Raw genomic sequence first — 18,785 nt, 5'->3', positions numbered from 1 at the left:
CCACTTTATTTGACAGAAAGAGACACAGCGAGAGAGGGAACACAAGCAGGGGGAGCAGGAGAGGGAGAAGTAGGCTTCCCGCGAGCAGGGAGCCCGATGCGGGGCTCCATCCCAGGACCTTGGGATCATGACCTGAGCCGAAGGCAGATGCTTCACTGACTGAGCCACCCAGGCGCCCCTCCACTAGCCTGTCTTATAAATGAAGCCCAGCAGCTGCCGCTATGCAGTGGTGGCCTGCAAACGGGACTTGTAGACCATTCGTGTCATGCAAGGGCATGAACTATGCAGACCAAGTGTAAACATGGACCTAACTCGGCGAGGACAGGTCAGAGCATATAATGGATACTGGGCTGGATGTTTTCTCTGAGGAAAGTTTTTGTGAGATGTTGTCTAAATACACAGCTGCCTTGCTTGAGACCTTAAGCCGCACCTGCGGTTTTGAAGGTCATCTGGTAACGTTTGATACCATTTTCATGTTTATGTATGTAACCTGTATGTCATTTTAATGCTATCTAATGAACATAAAAATCTTCGGGCTAGAACTGTAAGCCCTCGGCTCTTTAGCTTCCAGGGAGGCTGGGTTGGTTCTGGGGAGTCCTGTCCTGCTTTCAGGAGTTAGACTCTATTTGGAACCCTCCTACGGAAAATGGCCAGGGATGAAAATGCTGAAATAATTCCAGCAAAAGCTTCACTTTAAAATTAGCAAGAAAAGGAGGTTCTTATGGAAAGAATTGCTTCCATAGTTAATGAAAGCAGACAGCCACACAGCGCTCAACACTTTATGCATACCGTACTTGACTAAATTCTCACAAGACCATATTCTGCCAGTGATTCTCAGATGTTAAGCAATTTGCCCAAGTTTGCGCAGTTTACAAGGCAACAAAACAGATTCCAACCCAAGCCTGACTAACTTTAAAAATCCAGCCCTTTCTGCCACAAAAAGCTACCTCTTCTAGCTCCTTTCATTTTAAAACCCATCTGACAGCACATAATTTATTATTCTTGATATTTGAGCAGATAAAAAATATACCCTCCCCCACCCTCCAAAAGACCAAAAAAAAAAAAAAAAAAAAAAACCCACCCCAAACAAAACACTGAATAAACCTTCAAGGCTAAATTAAAGCAGAATGCCTTGCCACAAAGCCATATGGGCTGGAGCATGACCACTTTATAATGGAGGCTGGCGACAAAAGTACATCTGTCCTGTAACGAAGCCTGCTCCCTACCACCCTGGATTAAAAGAGCATTTCGGGCGCCTGGGTGGCTCAGTTGGTTAAGCGACTGCCTTCGGCTCAGGTCATGATCCCGGAGTCCCCAGATCGAGTCCCGCATCGGGCTCCCTGCTCAGCGGGGAGTCTGCTTCTCCCTCTGACCCTCCCCCTCTCATGTGCTCACTCTCTCTCATTCTCTCTCTCAAATAAATAAATAAAATCTTTTTTTTTTTTTTAAAAAGAGCATTTCAACATGCTTGAATTTCCTTGAAAAATCAAGCTTATTCTCTTTTTGAAGAACTGTCACCTCATCAGATTCTCCTTTTAATTAGCAAATGAAAAGAATTCCAGGCAGTGAAGTTGTTGCCAGCTTAAAGTGTCCTTTCACTCTAGCACTGAAATCCTTCACTTTAAATCCTCTAAAGACACTCTGCCAAGCAGGATGAGCTCAGAATAATGACCGTTCAGTGTATCATAAGCATCGGCCACAAGTGAGCCACCCTCGCTGGCAGCCTGTCTTCCTGATTTTATAAGTCCTTGGACCGTGGTCAGATTCCAGGACTCAGATCACATGCCATGGAAGGACCTCGTAGCTGAGTTAATACGACCTCGAGTCCTGATTCGGTTCACACAACAGGCCTGCTGTACTATCTGCTTTTGCGTCGACTGCATCAGACCGCAAGGGCAGCACCGAGAATCCGGGGGCGGCCAACAATCACTCCACAGCCACTTACCCAGCTGCTCCAGGAGCTCATTAATCAGGTGCAGGAGGCTGGTAACGGAGTTTTTGGCCTTTCTGGCATTGATCTCGGCTTCCTGAGCAGCCTGCGAAGCCTGTACCGGGAAAAGGAGAGATGATACCGGCAGTCCTGACGGTGTGTTTTCATGCTCTTGAAATATTTTTTCCCCCCAGTCAGCCAACAAGTCCAATTTTCAGATGCTTCCTCTTTCCTAACTTGCGAAACTACAATCTCTCACTGTAGGGGTTTTGTTTTGTTTTGTTTTGTTTTTGGTCTTTCAGAGTATCTTCATGGTCAAATGTTGCTATTTTTAATTCACAGAACAGACACAAGTAGGCAGCCCGCATGCCTACACTGACTGGATCTGTATTTCAAAAAGACCAATATTATCCCCTTTTCTCACTTTCTCACTCAAAAATACATGGAAGTGGATTCGGAACCAAATTCATCGAGCAGAAACAAGTTATTTTTAAGGACGAGTATAAAAACTACATTTTAGAACCAAACTATGTCCTTCAGGACACTCTTAGAGACTTGATTATTAGAGATGTCCTATTCTCAGAGAAGTTTCATACTCAAGTGACACCTTCTGTAACACCCTCTCCCCCCTGCAAATGCACACGCACGCACACGCATGTGGCAATACGGTTTACATTTTGTAAATCAACCAAAGGTAAATATATTTGGGAAAACTCCATGAAACCTGAACAAATACCCTGTGCGTGAGTCACGGGAAATGACAATGGAAGAGGAAGCGTCGGAATATCAGAAAACAGATGCTCTCACAAATAAAATCCAGTCAGGATATAAACGAGCAGCTTTGAGCTCCCTACCACAAAATTGTTTTTCCTAGTGTTTGGCTCAAGACACCGCAACATTTTTGGACAGAACATAAGATTTTTTAAAAAAAGAAAATGCACGAGGAAAAAACCCTTCACAAATAAATGATGAATCTCTATTGAAATCACAGCGCTGACAGGCTTTCCTGCACATGTCCTAGACAGGGTAAGTGACTTCGCGAGGGCCTACAGAGAGCAATGCTACCGCGGGTAACCTGTAGGCTCCAGCCTCCTCTTCCAGGACAACCCTAAGCCTTTACTCTTTTGGTGAAAAAAGTTATGTGCCAGACTCAAACAATACCGGCTCAACGCTGTGTCTTTCAGGACTGACGTAAATACAAATGGGATGGGGTGCGTGCTGGTGCTTTGTGTTCATTAGAAGTTATTTACCAAAAAGAACAAAAGATGGATCTTCTTCCACCCTTTGAATGGAATCCATACCCTTTTCTTGGAGCTCATCAAGAATATATCCTTTTCCTTCTTTCCACAGGCTCTAAATGCAATGTTTCTACAACTATATTAAAAAGGAAATGCAGAGACCCTCTCACCCCATATGAGAAATGCGTATTTTTTACTATATGGGAATTTCCAATTGAGCCATACCTTGCTAGAGAAAACTGAGATAGTCCGAAATAAAAGCCAAAAAGCGTACTAAAATAAGGTGTTTGCATAGGAATGCTTCCTGTTATCACTTCCCTAGAGTCTTCTTTAGGTAAACAGGGTTACTATTTCTCCTTTCTGTCCCAGGGTGAAAATGAGCCAGGTAAAAGGCCTGTTTTCAGCAGGAGTGGAAAAAGGGTCCCTCACTTGTACTGAAAGTGCACAATTAAACAAGTTCATTACTGTGATTGCAATCAGACTGAACTGCAAAGTTATGTTTCTGGAAAATGCACCCTTGTTCTTTATTGGGCCATGCATTCCTAAGTCAATTTTGTCACCCACAGTGTTGTCTATACACATCATCACAAAAGGTAAAAAAAAATTAAATTAGATGTAAGTTTGGTATGTTTTTGTCATCTTCAAAAATGAAATACAAGAAACTGGTGTTTGCCTCTAGAAAGTAAGTTGCTGGGATAACAAGAGTAGGAAGGAAATTAATTTTTCATTGTATTCCTTTTTATTCCTTTTTTATTTTATACCATGTATGAATCACCCATCCAAAAATACAAATGCATACTTTTCAATGTCCTAAAACTTCAATGTGTAAAAGAATGTTTTGCTTTTAACTGAGAGAAACTTTGGACAGGACAATTGTGCAACAACCCCACAAGAGACCCAAATTCTTTGTCTTCTATGTAAGTTACTAACCCGATTCTTGGCCAGAAAGCACAATGAAAAACAGAAGACAATATGAAGGAGACTCTTCTTAACAAGATGGGGATCTTTATCATTAAACACCCTTCACTTTCTGCCCACAAGCAAATAGGCCAAAATGGCTTACCATCCCTGCCATCATCATATCCTGGTCAGCGTCCTCTTGTTTTCTCTTCAGCTCCTTTTCTGCTTCCTGTAGTTGTTTCAGCATATTGTTCACCTCGTTATCCAGGTCTGTAACTTCTGCAAAAGTCCTTTCGGCTTCTGCCTTGGTGCTGGTAGCGTTCTAGGCACATGATAAAGAACAGCTAGTGAAAAAAAGCTTTCCTCTTTCTAAAGTATGCTCCCGCATCTTTAATAATCTATAGAATGGTTGAAAATATAATCCAGAAAGAACAGGGAAGTAAATTATACCATACGTTGACTTAAGGTATCATTTATTTGGGTTCCAAGTAACAGTAAGGAAAGAAAAGCTAGCGTTACTGCCTAACCTAATAGCATTTTATATTTTATAAAACACTTCCATTTGTATCTTCGTATTTATCCTTAGTACTTCCTTTTCTATCATTGCCATTTTTAGTTGAGGTCACACAGCTAGCAAATGATAAAACATTTAAATGGTGTACACTTTCCAACACATCATATTGATTAGACTCTTTGACTTGGATACATTTTCAGTTCAAACGTAGTGGCCTTGTTCTACTTGGCAGTTCATCACAATGTACCAAAAAACCTCACGATCCTGATGTAGGAGTATTTTATAAAATATAATTAATCCAAAACCAACTGTTCTAAACAAACTAAAAAATGTTTGTGATTCTTGAATACATTCTTTTAGAATCCATTCTAGTCTCTCTTTTAAATAAAATAAACAGATTGACTTTTAAGTAGGAAAAAGCCAGCTTAAAGAGATTATTCTCTAAGATGATTGTAGAAAGGGGACGGACGCCTGGGTGGCTCAGTTGGTTAAAGCATCTGACTTCGGCTCAGGTCATGACCTCAGGGTCCTGGGATGGAGCCCTGCATCAGGCTCCCTGCTCAGCGGGGAGTCTGCTTCTCCCTCTGCCCCTCCCCTGCTTATGCTCTGTCTCCTCTCCAATAAATAAATAAAATCTTTAAAAAAAAAGATGAGTAGAAAGAATCCTAGCAGTGGCAGCTAAATAAGGTAGGGCTTCGATATAAAATATGCTCAAAAGAGGGGCCTGAGAGTTGTATTGACCTGGCACTCTACATAAGATTGAAAAAACATCAGCTGTCCATATCAAAGAACTGTGTTTACTTGAGAAGAGTCTGATTTTCTTGTGCAAGGCGCTCTTTGGGCCCAGGAAGCCATACCCCTCCTCACCACAGAGACCCTGCCGCCGAGACAACAGTAGAAATGTTCAAGGGCCCTTTCAACGACTTCAATGATTCGCCCTCTTCAGTCAATGTACTTACCTACTCTAAATGCCCAGTAAAAAAGGAACAAGGACAGCTTAAGGATAATCTTAGCAGAGTTGAGGAAGAAGTCTATGAGGGCTTTTAGGGATGGGGAAAGAAACTGGAAAACGACTGGAGAAACACAGGAGCAAAGAGTGCTGGGGAGCAGAGTGGAGCACACACCTTCTGGACGGCGCTGGCAATCCTCTCCGCCTCGTGGGCCTTGCTCTTGGCCTCGGTGGCGTCGGCGGCGGCACTGCCCAGAGCCAGCTGCGCCTCCCTTGTCTTGTCATTGGCTTCTATTATGGTCTGGTTGATGGCAGGGATTCTCCTTAAAGCCTCCTCTGCAGCAGTCTTGTTATCATTCACTCGCCTATCGAAATCTACAATAAAGCAGGTGCATTTGAGCTCAACTCTCAGCAAGCCAAAAGGGAACCTGTCAGGGAGTGGCAACGGGACTTCGTTTTACGAACAGTGAAAGTCGGGAGAGAAAAATGAAAAACACCACGGACGGCCTTAGAAGAAGGAAGCGTACAGCTTTAGAGTCTTACGAACGAACATGTTTCTGCAAAGAAGTTTATTTTTGTGCAAAGCACGGAGTATGCTGTTACTACCACGGCAACCAGTATTAAAAACTGCAGTTTATTTAGTGTTTACTAGGTGTTAGCTACTGGGTTAAGACCTTTTTTATATGCCTGTGAAGCAGGCATTGTATCAGTTTTATACATGAGAACTGAAGACTATGGAGGGAGAGAATTTCCCCCAAGGGTTCACAGGAAGTACGAGGTGGATCAGGGATTCTAAATCAATCCCACTGACACCAGGGCCGATAGAGTCAACCATTATCTTATAAAGCTTCCATGTTTATGGAACCTACGGGCTATTTTATCAGAGGCAACTCCGGGACTGTCCCAGGAATTGAGCACATTTCTTTTTTCTCTTGGGTGAGGACAGAAGGCACAAGGATTGAGATGCAACTGGCAGAGAAAATGAAAAATAATCTCCATTTAACAACATGAGCCAGCTAAATAGGCATATCTTGATAACATGAGTTATTCTAATATCAGAAAATTTCCTCTTTTTTTTTTGGTTTTATTTTCATACTGAGGTATGAAGGGGTAAAATGACCCAAGCTCTCGGATTTTTCTTTGAAATATCTCAGTATAAAAAAAAGTAGGGTGGATGTTGGGGGATGAAGTTAGTGTAGTAAAAATCATTAACTGTTGAATCTGGATGATAGATTTATGGGATTTGGTATACTCTTATTGTTCATATGGTATATGTTCTGAGAATCTCATGGTAAAAATTAAGAAGTAAATCACCTCAGTGAAGAAAGCATAGAAATGTACGCTATCATGTGAGTCTTTCATACCCTTCAGGTTGTTGAGAATGTCATTGGCTTCTTGTAAGGTATTTCGTCCCTTTTTAGCAGCTTCTTCCGCAAGAGCCTTGGCGGCATCTGCTCGGGCTAGGAGCTGGTCAGCAGTCTGCAAACACACGGCAGATCAGAGGACAAACCCTCCAAGGTGAATCCCTTCTTTCTCCTAACAGGCCAGGCAGCTCCTAGCTGCCACCTTGACACCTGCCAGCATGGGGCAGCTAGGCCGGTGCGCCCCACAGAAGGCCTTCCTCTGAATTCCTGAGGGCCTGCGGTCCCTGCACTTGTGGTGACATCATGGACACAGGTCACGCAGCACGGTTTCACATTTTGCCTCAAGAAATGAAGTCACCTGCAAATTAAACCAACCTGCTGTTCAGTCTTTCCCTTCTCCAGAAGCTTCTTGACTTCAAGTTCCTTCCCTCTCATGTCCTCTCGGAGGTCCTCATAATCTTTTAATTTCTGGTCAATCAGACGGTCCAGATCCTCAGCTTCCTTCTTGATTTTATTTGCCTCATTCTGTGAAATGCAAGTAAGGTTGTGGCATTTTAGACAAAACAATGAAACCGATGAAAAGGTAGGCTTAGTAACTCTGTAACACTTAACACTCAGAGATATTTTTAAAAGAAAAGCACAGGTCAAGATTATATGGACTTTTTTTTTAATTGAAGTATCCTTTACACACAGTAAAATGCACAGCACTTAGTGAGCTGAGCTTTGACAAATATATTTACCTGTGTAGCCAACACCCCAATCAAGATACAGAATATTTCCACCCCAGGAAATTCGCTTGTGTCTCTTTCCAGTTAATGTCCACACCTACCTTTTCAGCAATGCAGCTGCCACTGGTCTGGTTTTTAATCACTGATTAGTTTTGCCTATTCTCAAATTTCAAATATGCAAGATCAGACAGTATGTACGTGTCTGAAGAGACCGAACTAAACCTTGATGGTAAAAAAATCAAGTCAACGCCTCAGATGTAAAAAGCGAAACTTAATTAAATTTCAAATTCAATGTAAGAAATAGCGTTTATACAGAGCCTGGAATGAGGATTCATGAGGAGAGTACAGACGTAATAAAATCCTACCAATCCCCAGATATTTTAGCTGCCCAGCAGCATCCTGATATAGCTCTTTTTTTTTTTTTTAAAGATTTTATTTATTTATTTAAGACAGAGAGAATGAGAGAGAGAGCACATGAGAGGGGGGAGGGTCAGAGGGAGAAGCAGGCTCCCTGCCGAGCAGGGAGCCCGATGCGGGACTCGATCCAGGGACTCCAGGATCATGACCTGAGCTGAAAGCAGTTGCTTAACCAACTGAGCCACCCAGGCGCCCTAGCTCTTTCATTTAAACCATTTTCTTTTACTTCTCTCTCGTTCTCAAGCACAGACTGCCTGGGCGTAACGGTCTGGGTGTACTCTGCTCTAATAAATACAAATATGTAATAATTTGGATTTATAGTTAACACTTCGGAGTGATTATTCCTATCACTAAAGTAGTCTTTGCTGTTTAATCTTTATACTCACAGGATTCTTGACCTCAGTAAGTGAACATATCTGAAGCAGAACTTGACATTACCAGTGAGTCAGCTGGAGGACAGAGGAGGTCGGTACCAGTGATAGCTGCAGGGCAAGTCAGAATAGCTCTTACCCGGACTGTGAGGGATGTGTGTGTGTGCGTGTGCACACGTGTGTGCGTCTGAGGGGCGAGGGTGCATACTATGTGTGTGTGTGCGTGTGCACGTCTGACGGGCGAGGCTGCGTGCTATGGCTGGGTGACGGCAGTGACCGCCAACACCCCGTGCACACAGGCTGTCCACCCCATACCTCCAGAGCTTCCGAGTCCACGGGCGTCAGCTGAGCAACACTAGCATAGATCTCCACCGCTTTATCTCCAGCCCTTTTGGCCTCCTCGTGTACTCTGGCAGCTTGCTTTTCCAGATCCTGTGACATGTTCTTCGCTTGTTCATACCTAAGGAACAAAAGATTTAACGAAAAACTTGGTTGCTTTTGGCATCTTCATGTTAACCACATTCATTCTGGTTCAAATCACTGCAACAGAATTTCCTAAAACTTCAAAGAAAATCCTATTAGTTAATACCAAAACAGCTTAAATTTAGATTTCATCTTGTCACTTCTATTTATACCATATGGTTTACCGCGTATTTCTTATTTTGGACACCTTTTAAATATGTGTAGCGCAAGTATATTTTCTCTACTGACTCTATGATACTTTTTTTTCATTTATGCAGAAATTTAAGTATCACGGCTAGTCTTGTTACCTTTGTGTGTAGTTACAGGAATTGGAATGAATAAAACCTCTGCGGCTCTCCAGCCCCTGCTCTAATTACTGCACCATTTCAAAAGCATGATTAACAAAAGAAATCTTACTGCATGAATGCATGCACTGAATCCATCAGCATTTAATTTTTCATTGAACCAGTGCTACTTACAAGATAAACCAAAGGGCCATAAGCCACTTTTAAATGACACTCACTTTCTATTAAGCTCTTCAATCTCAAGAGCTGTTTGGTTTTCTCCTGCCAGTGTTCTCAGAAGCAGATTATATGCCTCGGTTGATGTATCATTAGCTGTCTCTGCCACTCTTACGATATCATCAGCTTCTTGTTTATGGCTGTATAATGTAAAAGAAAAAATAAGCCATGAAACAGAACTATTTCATAGGGAAAGAGGCAGAACTTAGGTAATGCTTACCTTATTAATATATACATATACTAACATGGACAGAGCTCTATAAATATTGAAAAACTTATAAATTTGGAATTTTGCAACCATTTCAGTGGGGCTAAGTTTACAATAGCATTCTACAATCTGAAAAAAGTGGTATTATCCAGATGACATTTTCCTATAAAGTTCATAGGGGCAAATGTCTATATTTCTTCAAAAAATTACTTCTAAATAAAATCATTTAAGAATAATTTATCTATAAGACCATGTATGGGGGCGCCTGGGTGGCTCAGGTGGTTAAGCATCTGCCTTCAGCTCAGGTCATGATCCCAGGGTCCTGGGATCGAGTCCCGCATCGGGCTCCCTGCTCCTTGGGAGCCTGCTTCTCCCTCTGCCTCTCTTTCTCTCTGTTTCTCATGAATAAATAAATAAAATCTTTAAAAAAAAAAAAAAAAAAGACTCGTCTAGACATAAACATGAACCCCAGACCTAATGTTTAATCTTCACTCTGGTTCAGTTACTACATAGTCTCGAAACAGCCTCCAACTATTCAAACTTCTCACATATAACCTAATTACTGACAGGAAAAGCACCCTGACACCAAATGGAAAGCAACATTTCAACAGGGAATCCAGCCAAATAATGCAAATTTCAGCTGAGGAACTGCTAAGGTTTTTTTCAGCTCTAAAATGTCATATTACAGTGTCACACTGTAACGTGTGGCCGTTCGGTTTCAGTACGATAAAGGTTTCTTTCAAAATTCCTGTATGAAAGACACCAGAATTATTTTATTTTCAAGACCTAATTTCCTTGGGAGTTTTCCATATGTTTTCAGCTATCTTCTTTTCATCAGAAAATCTAGCTATGAAACCATGAATGTTCTGTGAACTAAAGGATACAACTCACCCATTTCCATTTGCAAAGAATAGAAAGAGAGCACATGTTAAGGCAAGAAGCCAAAGTAATTGCTCTGAACAATGAGGCTAAAAGTTTAACATCGGGCTTACTTAAGAATCCCACACCCGTGAGGTCTACTAGCTCTGTTCTGCAATTCATTCAACAAACACTTATTGAGTACTTACTATATCCCAGACATTGTTTGAGGTATTAGAACTTTAGTAGTGAGTGAAACACACAAAAACACCTGCCTTTGTGAAGCCTACGTTCTAGCAACTACCTTAACAAACTTTTTCAATTTAATGCTCTCTTACAACTTAAAGTTTTTCCTAAGAAACTACCTTATACTTAATAATTTTAAAAATCTCAAAAAAAAAAAAAGAGGAATGAAATGGTCTGTTTTCTTGGGCTGATTTTCAAAGGTACTATGGGTTTGTAAACGTTTTCTATTAAAATCTGAGAATTAAACAGTTTTGTTAAAAATTAATTTAAAAATTAAAAATATAACTAAATTCAACTGAGCTTCTTAGTTATCAACTTTAAGGTTTTGAAATTAAAAATCTAAAAATGTTATGGTTTTCTTTGAGATGTGCAAATATAATTTCCCTCCAAAGCATCATGTTCAAATATTCAAAGTAAATATTCTGATTTCAAAGGAGAGGCAAGAAAAGAGTACACACAGCCAATAACGTTTTAGAAAAGAGCCAACTTTACAAAAGTAGGTTATATGCGAAGTGTTTGTGGGTAAAGAAGGGGACAACATGTACACATGTAAGTTATAGCTTAACCATTAAGACACAGGGATCTGGAGGTTACCGTTCAGCAAGCTTTCGTGCCTCTTCTGCCAAAAGAGTCATGTTGTTTGGGTCCCCTGTAGACTCTGGCTGAGTGATTGACTGAAGAGGAAATAAACAGAGCACTAATCTCAAAGGACTGAATTATTTAAATTTAATACAAGTGTCAAAACCAAATTTGTATTAGTGTTATTTAACAAAAAGAATGTCTTATTGATTCAAAGATCCTTCATTAATATTAGCATCCTTGGCTACAGATTACTATTTCTATTCTCATCAAAGGATAAAGGAAGTTTAAACTGACTAGTGCCATAGAAGGAACAAAGCTAGAGAAAGGACCCAGATGTCCTTTGGTTGTTATCCAATTTGTGATTAACTATTTAATGACAATTTTGAGCAACGTGGCTTTCTTGCTCCATGTTTAGAGACAAAAAGACACAAAGAGTCAATTTAGCTGAAGCATTCTGTGGACAGTAAGAGACTTGCTACAAAGTACCAAGGGACTCCTGCACCCGAACCTCAGACCTTCCCAATCACTCACCACGTTGGCAACAGCAATCTTTGCTTTCTCAAGTTCTCGGGTCGCAATTTCAATCAACTGCTCTGTGCTCTCCACCCTGGCACGTGCTTGCTCAGCCAAGTTTCCAGTCTCTTCAATGGTATTGCGGATATTCTGTAAACGGCTAATTTGGCTGGATAAGGTGTTATTCACTCTCTGGAGGCGGTCCATCAAATTCTGGTCAACATCTGCAATGGCATTGCAGAAGAAAGTCCATAAATTATCTGAAGGGGGGGTACATATCGCACATGAAATCCGAGGCACAACTTTATTCTTCCAAACACAGATCTTTCTGATAAGCTTTCCCTAAGCCCATAGGCAGAACTGGTCAGTCCTTACTGTGCCCAGTAGTACCTCCCCTGTTATATTTATCAGACTGTCTCCCAACTGTGTGCCTGTCTGTCCCACTGGACACGAGCTTCTCTTTCTTACTCATCACTATATCCCCAGTCTTACACGGTGACTGGCAAAGAGGAGACACCCAAGAAATATCTGAGGAAGGAAAACTTTGATGTTCCAGCATATGTCAGATTTAATCATAAAAACACAATGTTATTGAAAGAACTATCAGCCCTGACAGCTGGACATTTTTCTAAACTAGGAAAAAATCTAGGTTCCAAACAGATGTTGAAGTACGGAAAATTAAATTCATTTTGTATTTTAAACTAAATACAAGACTAAACACAGACCCTTGCTGCCCCCCCTCCCACTCCTGGCAGAGCCAGGTAATTTCTCTCATACTGAGTTCTGCTTTTGAATAGTTCTGCAAATTGTTTTTTATTGATTATGCCCATTCAACTTAAATCTCATACCTGGGTCTTAATAAATAAATAAGATAAATATACACCTGTGTAAATATAATTCTGTCATATTAAAATTCTCATAGGTCATGAGGGTATATTAACATTCAAGAACCATTAAGTCCTATTCAAAATCAATCCGTTCTTATTTCAGCAAAATGCTCAAAGTTGGCATTTAAATTTTCCAAGGAATGTGAAAAAGATGAGAGGTCAAAGTTAAGATCAACAAAGATGAATATAAGTTTGGAAAATAGCATCTTGTAAGCAGGGCCATCAAATACACATGCAAAGTTGGTGCAGTGAGAAACTCGCCTAACTATACACAGTGGCCCTGCTTGAATGATTAGACAATTCTTTGATAATCTAAAGATTTTTAAGAAAATAACAAAAGACCAAAAAAAAGTTGAAATTGTAGAAACTCATTTAGACTCAAGAAGCATAAGCAGCCACTGAAGTTATGAAAACCCCTTTCCTTTAGACCTTCAGGAATGTAACAGATAGCAATCTCTCCGGCCAGCTCTTTAGAGAAACATCAGAAACTGAAAAGAGAATAGATAATCTAACTTGTAGGATCACTTCAAATGCCTTCAAATTGCAAAACCTAATTGCACCATATAATTTTTTTTTTTTTTTTGCGCACCATATAATCTTTTAAAGCTGCAGAATAAACACAAGTTTAAACTACAAATAAATACTCAGGGATAGTTTGAAAGGATAAATCATTGTGGAGATATTCTTATTCTTGGCTAGTTTGAACCCAAGTAAGAAAGGTCAGCCAGGAACTCCATGAATCAAGTCTTCGTGGGAGGAGACTTTAACCCTAGCCTCACTATGGTGCTCCCCGAGCTATGAGAAGCTGCAGCCCATTATGTTCCTGCCTTTCAAGTGGCTCAAGGGGAGGTATTGACCATCCATGGTTTTTGTCAAAGCTTCTGTCCGATGGAATCACCAGCTTGGGTAGAGGAAAGTAGGTGGTCATTATGGCCAGAGGAAGCTAGACGTAGCTGGGGCTGCACCAAGATGCCGAACAATGCTGGCTGACCTCCCTTTCTGGCCTCTTGACTATTCCCATGTGCTCATGGTGTGGGCACCAGAGCTATGTGTCAGACCCCAGCTCTCAGGTGGACTGAGCTGCACTTAAAGATAACCCCACATTCGATTCTTCAGTGTATATGGCAGGACAGATGTGAACTTGTTGTTACAAGAGAATATATTAGTGGAAAACTGTGTGTCAAAAGTTCTTGCCAACAAATGAACATCCTAAAAAAAACACTAGTGTTTACACAGAACAGGAAACATATAAATTCTTCTTAATCTACGTTTAACACTTAAAATGTAACAACAACACAAAAGACAAACACACAACTAAAGTTAACAAACTACTGACCTCTCATTTTATTTTTCAATTTCTAAAAATTTACCTTATAAAACAATTTCTGACACTCATATAAAAATTAAACTGGCCAAAACCAGATACATCTCATTACTTCCTTCTTTAACAATTTTATAAAATCAAAATTATATATATTAGGGATATCTACAATAAGAAATAAGTAATATACTTAATTTCTGTTGACCTATACTCTGACAGGAAGACCTAACTCCAAATGGGTAGATTCATAAACTCAATAAAGAGGTCAATCATTGTGGTCCCAGGTGTCCTAATGTTAATGAACATTTGCTATGAGTGGAAAGCCCCTAAACAAAAGTGACCTCAGCCAGGCGGTGAGTACTTCGATAGAAGGAGCACAGTCTTATTTATCTTTTCATTATTGGTGTTTAGCACAATGCTTGGTATACTATAGGCCCTCGGTAAGTGTAGGAAAGGATTTGTCCAAACTTAGAAAAAAAAGCTTAATTCAGAGTAAGTAAGAAAAATAAAATATGAAAGTGATTTAAGGGGTGCCTGGGTGGCTCCATCGGTTGAGCGTCCAACTCAATTTTGGCTCAGGTCATGACCTTAGGATTGTGAGACTGAGCCCCATGTCACGCTCCACACTCAGCACGGAGTCTGCTGGAGATTCTCTCTCTCTCCCTCTGCCCTTCCCCCAGCTCGCTTGCTCTTGCTCACTCTCTCTCAAATAAATAATCTTTTTTAAAAAGTGATTTAGGGCGCCTGGGTGGCTCAGTTGGTTAAGCGACTGCCTTCGGCTCAGGTCATGATCCTGGAGTCCCGGGATCAAGTCCCGCATCAGGCTCCCTGCTCGGCAGGGAGTCTGCTTCTCCCTCTGACCCTCCCCCCTCTCATGTGCTCTCTCTCTCATTCTCTCTCTCTCAAATAAATAAAAAATCTTTAAAAAAAAAAAGTGATTTAAAAAGCACGTAAATAATGTAAAATAACTTTTTCTTAGTTTCAAAGTTTCACAAATTCAGGTTCCTTTAAAGTATTTTAAAATAAACTGTTTTCTAAATCTTAAGCCAATTCCTCTGCTTATTATCATCAGTCTCATCAGATAATATACAGAGGAGCAACACAATTGCAAAGGACATTAAATATGCACATAATATAAAATATATGCTTTTACATGATGTTACTAGCACATTTGTTCACTTATTAAGCAGAAAATTTCATAAGCAGGCACTAATTTCTAATCCTTCATAAATATCAGGTGTTATATATTTAGTATCTAGCTGTTTAGTCAATACTTGAAGATTACAATTTTTCCTTATGAGGGTCCTTTCTAAGGAAATAAAGCAGTGCGTAAAAAAAATTCTCACTCAGTAGACTGACAGAAGAATCCAAGTTCAAATTTTCAACTTAAAATAATGCGCACCCAAAATGCATACCTTTCATGATTTTTAAAAACTGTTTTAAAACACTTTGTAATGGAAGAGATTTATACAACACTTGGAATTTTAGCATTTAATAGTTTCTGATGTGTTGGGAGAATTATTTTTGCTTACTGTATCTTAAAACAAGTTCTTGTATTTTCACAGATTGCTTAAAAAAATTCAGATTCTACAAATAGTTTGAAAAATTGAGGAAGAATTTTATAAAGCCATACGAAATAACTCTGAACTAGGAGGCATGTCTAAAGACTGAGCCATCTGGCAGAAGTTACCCATTGTTTAACATGTTTACCTTTGACATCCTGGGCCTCTCGAAGGAGGTCCATAACTTCTCTCTCTGCTTCCTTTAGTCTGTCCTCAAAGGCTTGATCTGTCACCACCTCTTCCCCAGTTCCAAGGTTTGCTATGAGATTCTCTAATTCCTGGAGTTTCACGCGATGATCAGCAACCTGGACATAATGAAGGAAGAAAAGGGAAAGGTAGCACATATAAACATTCCTGAAGAACTCAGCTGTACTCCCTGCAGGAATGATCATCAAAAGGGTGCTCATTTACGTAGGTCTATATACTCCACAAATATCTACTTTTAAACAGATAACATGGGTAGTTTTTCTTTATTTCTCTGGCTTCAAGAGAAAAACTATCAAGCCCATTCCTTTGACATTAAACACTACATGTTGAGGATTCTCCAGTTCTGACCTCTCCCTTGCATTTTAGATTGCTTTCCTGATATCTCCACTCAGCTCTCTGATGGGTATCTCAACTCAATATGCAAAACTATACTCTTGATTTTCTTCTCTTAAATCTGTTTCCCCTGAGTCATCTCCATTTCAATAAACAATGCCTCCAGCTACCTTAAGCAAAAACCCCAAGAGGCACCCTTGGTGATTCTCTTTCTCTATTCTTGCCCCCTCTAATGCCCTGCCCCCCAAACACACATACTTACCCAATTCAATCCAGGCTTGCCCTTTTGCCCCACTCCTAACCATCATTCTTCACATAGCAGTCAGAGTGTTCTTCTTAAAATATAAACTGGATTTCCTAGCTGAAAACTCGTCAGAAAATCTAAATCCCTTATTATGGTTGACATAGTATGACATGAGCTGTCTCTACCAACCTCTCCGGTCTTATCACAAACCACTCCCTCCTCAATCAGGAGGCTCCAGACACCCTCCACCTTTGAGACCTTTGTACCCCACATTCCCTTTGCCTGGAACAGCCTACCCATCACTTCTCATTAGGCTTGTTCCCTCTTATTCTTAAGATCTCACCTTAAATAAATGTCCTTAGAGAGGACTTACATAAAGTAGTTCTCCCAGTTATTCTCTGTTTGTATTCTTTCTGGTGCTCATCTCAGTATGTCTTTATTTAATTTTTATTATTTGTCTCCCGACTGGAACATATAAGTCTTTGAGGACAGGGGCCATGCCTATCTTTTTTTTTTTTTTTTAAAGATTTTATTTATTTATTTGAGAGAGAGAATGAGATAGAGAGAGCATGAGAGTGGGGAGGGTCAGAGGGAGAAGCAGACTCCCCGCTGAGCAGGGAGCCCGATGCGGGACTCGATCCCGGGACTCCAGGATCATGACCTGAGCCGACGGCAGTCGCTTAACCAACTGAGCCACCCAGGCGCCCCAGGGGCCATGCCTATCTTGTTCATCATTTGTTCTCTAGAGCTCAGTGCACAGGAGGTACCCATTCAATGTCTACTGAATGAATAAATGAATGAATGAGCGAATGCCCTGTTGACAGCTTACCTTATCCTTCACCAGACGATAACATGCTGGACACTCCTGGCAGCCAGGCCAAGACCGATTATAGAAATAGTTCTCTTCACACTGGTCACAGCGATTTCCCACAAAACCCTGTTTACATTCACAGCAACCATCACCTTTGCACTGGAGTGAAAGAGATCCCTCAGGATGACAGTCACAGGCTACAGAATAAAGTAAAAAGAGTCTATGATATAGAAAGGAAGGAAGATTACATTGCCTTTTAACCCAGACTGATATCAATAAGCTGATGGTACTCTCATTATACATAGATATTTTTTTGAAAAACAGGCCAAATTATGAGAATTCAAATGGTTAAGTCTGCTCAGTAGAGAAAACAAAAATTTTTAAAGCAAAAGTGAGGTTTTTTTTTTTACATTTTAAAAAACTTTAAAAGATCTTCAGCGAAGATTAGAATCACATTCAGTATATGACAAATATTTCTATAAGCAATGTAGTGAAGTTTGAAATACTTTTGCATTATAAGGAAAACATTTTATTATTCCACTAATGAGAATTCAGTTCTGTACTTTTACCTCAGGTTTAATGTCAGTTCTCCTCCTCTTCTGATCTTGGTCTGCCACTCATTTTCTTTTATTATTATTATTATTATTAATTTTATTTTATTACATTATGTTAGGCAAAAGTGAGTTTTAAAGTACAATGTGCATCATCTCTGAGGGGACACATTTCATGTTACTTAGTAATTATAGAAATTAGTCTATTAAACTAATCAATGCCCTTTTATGCACTTCAAGAACTCTTCTCTACCTTCATCTCTCTGCTGTTTAATATTTCTCTCACTAAGGAACTAGAAAACCCAAATGCTAATATATATTTTGCATTATTTTATAGTTTGTTTACTTGCTTTGTTCTCTGAACTAGGTCAATGATTTATGCTACATTCCACAGGAGAAATGAAGGAATTCAAAAAGCAAAACACCAAACTGTTCTGAGGCCTAATTCCAGGCAAGTGTTTACGCCAAGGAGAAGCAGATGTGTAGATGTAACCGTCCCAAAAGGGCCCCAAGGGTGGGAAGCGACTGCAGCCGGTAAGTCAACCACCAAGTAAGTTGTGAGCAGAGTCTCTCACTGTCTCATTATCTGCTCTAAGAATGTGATCAATAAAAATGTTTCATTAAGCACAGTGGGAAAGCCCGGTAATCAAAGGGAGACATTCCTTGGAAAGACAAGAGACTGGAAAAAGAAACAGAAATACAATCCAAGAAGATGTAAATAAGGTGGCCGCAAAGGAACTAGAGAAGCACTCAATCCCGTTTTAGAAAAGGAGAATATTCACTGACTGAAGCATCTGTGAGGACTTAGGTCCAGCTCTGACTGTCAAAGTCTGTGGTTCTAACGGGAACTGGGCAAGACGTAGAGTTCTATGCTCCCAGCTCCTTACGTTTGCAGCCTTCGGGTCCAAACCCAAAGTGGTTGACCTCACAGCGCTCGCAGTGCTGGCCCGTGACTCCAGGCTGGCACTCACACTGGCCAGTGTGGATGTCACACTGTCCATTGGTGGAACCCAAAGCGTGGCAGCCGCATCTGAAAGGGAACACGTGATGTTTCTCCGGTAAGAAAAA

The 18,785-nt window shown here is 40.4% G+C and overlaps 1 protein-coding gene across 1 annotated transcript in view; it reads right to left on the bottom strand.

Annotated features, from left to right (window-relative positions):
* The window catches only part of LAMC1 (laminin subunit gamma 1), a 136,062-nt gene that overhangs the window by 13,101 nt on the left and 104,176 nt on the right, over window positions 1–18,785 (bottom strand). The window contains exons 16-27 of the mRNA XM_045877283.3: window positions 18,605–18,747; window positions 17,185–17,363; window positions 15,720–15,876; window positions 11,820–12,025; window positions 11,301–11,380; window positions 9,397–9,534; window positions 8,727–8,871; window positions 7,271–7,420; window positions 6,896–7,010; window positions 5,707–5,906; window positions 4,232–4,390; window positions 1,946–2,045 (exon numbers count right to left, since the gene is read on the bottom strand). Coding sequence (XP_045733239.1) covers window positions 1,946–2,045; window positions 4,232–4,390; window positions 5,707–5,906; window positions 6,896–7,010; window positions 7,271–7,420; window positions 8,727–8,871; window positions 9,397–9,534; window positions 11,301–11,380; window positions 11,820–12,025; window positions 15,720–15,876; window positions 17,185–17,363; window positions 18,605–18,747 — 1,772 coding nt within the window. The remainder of the gene's footprint in view (window positions 1–1,945; window positions 2,046–4,231; window positions 4,391–5,706; window positions 5,907–6,895; window positions 7,011–7,270; window positions 7,421–8,726; window positions 8,872–9,396; window positions 9,535–11,300; window positions 11,381–11,819; window positions 12,026–15,719; window positions 15,877–17,184; window positions 17,364–18,604; window positions 18,748–18,785) is intronic.

This window comes from Mirounga angustirostris, unplaced genomic scaffold (assembly GCF_029215605.1).
Source record: "Mirounga angustirostris isolate CCGP_5_RB_7025 unplaced genomic scaffold, mMirAng1.0.hap1 SCAF_6, whole genome shotgun sequence".
NCBI classification, from domain to species: Eukaryota; Metazoa; Chordata; class Mammalia; order Carnivora; family Phocidae; genus Mirounga; species Mirounga angustirostris.
Note: the sequence above shows the minus strand (reverse complement) of the source record. Positions and strands in the feature narration are given on the sequence as shown.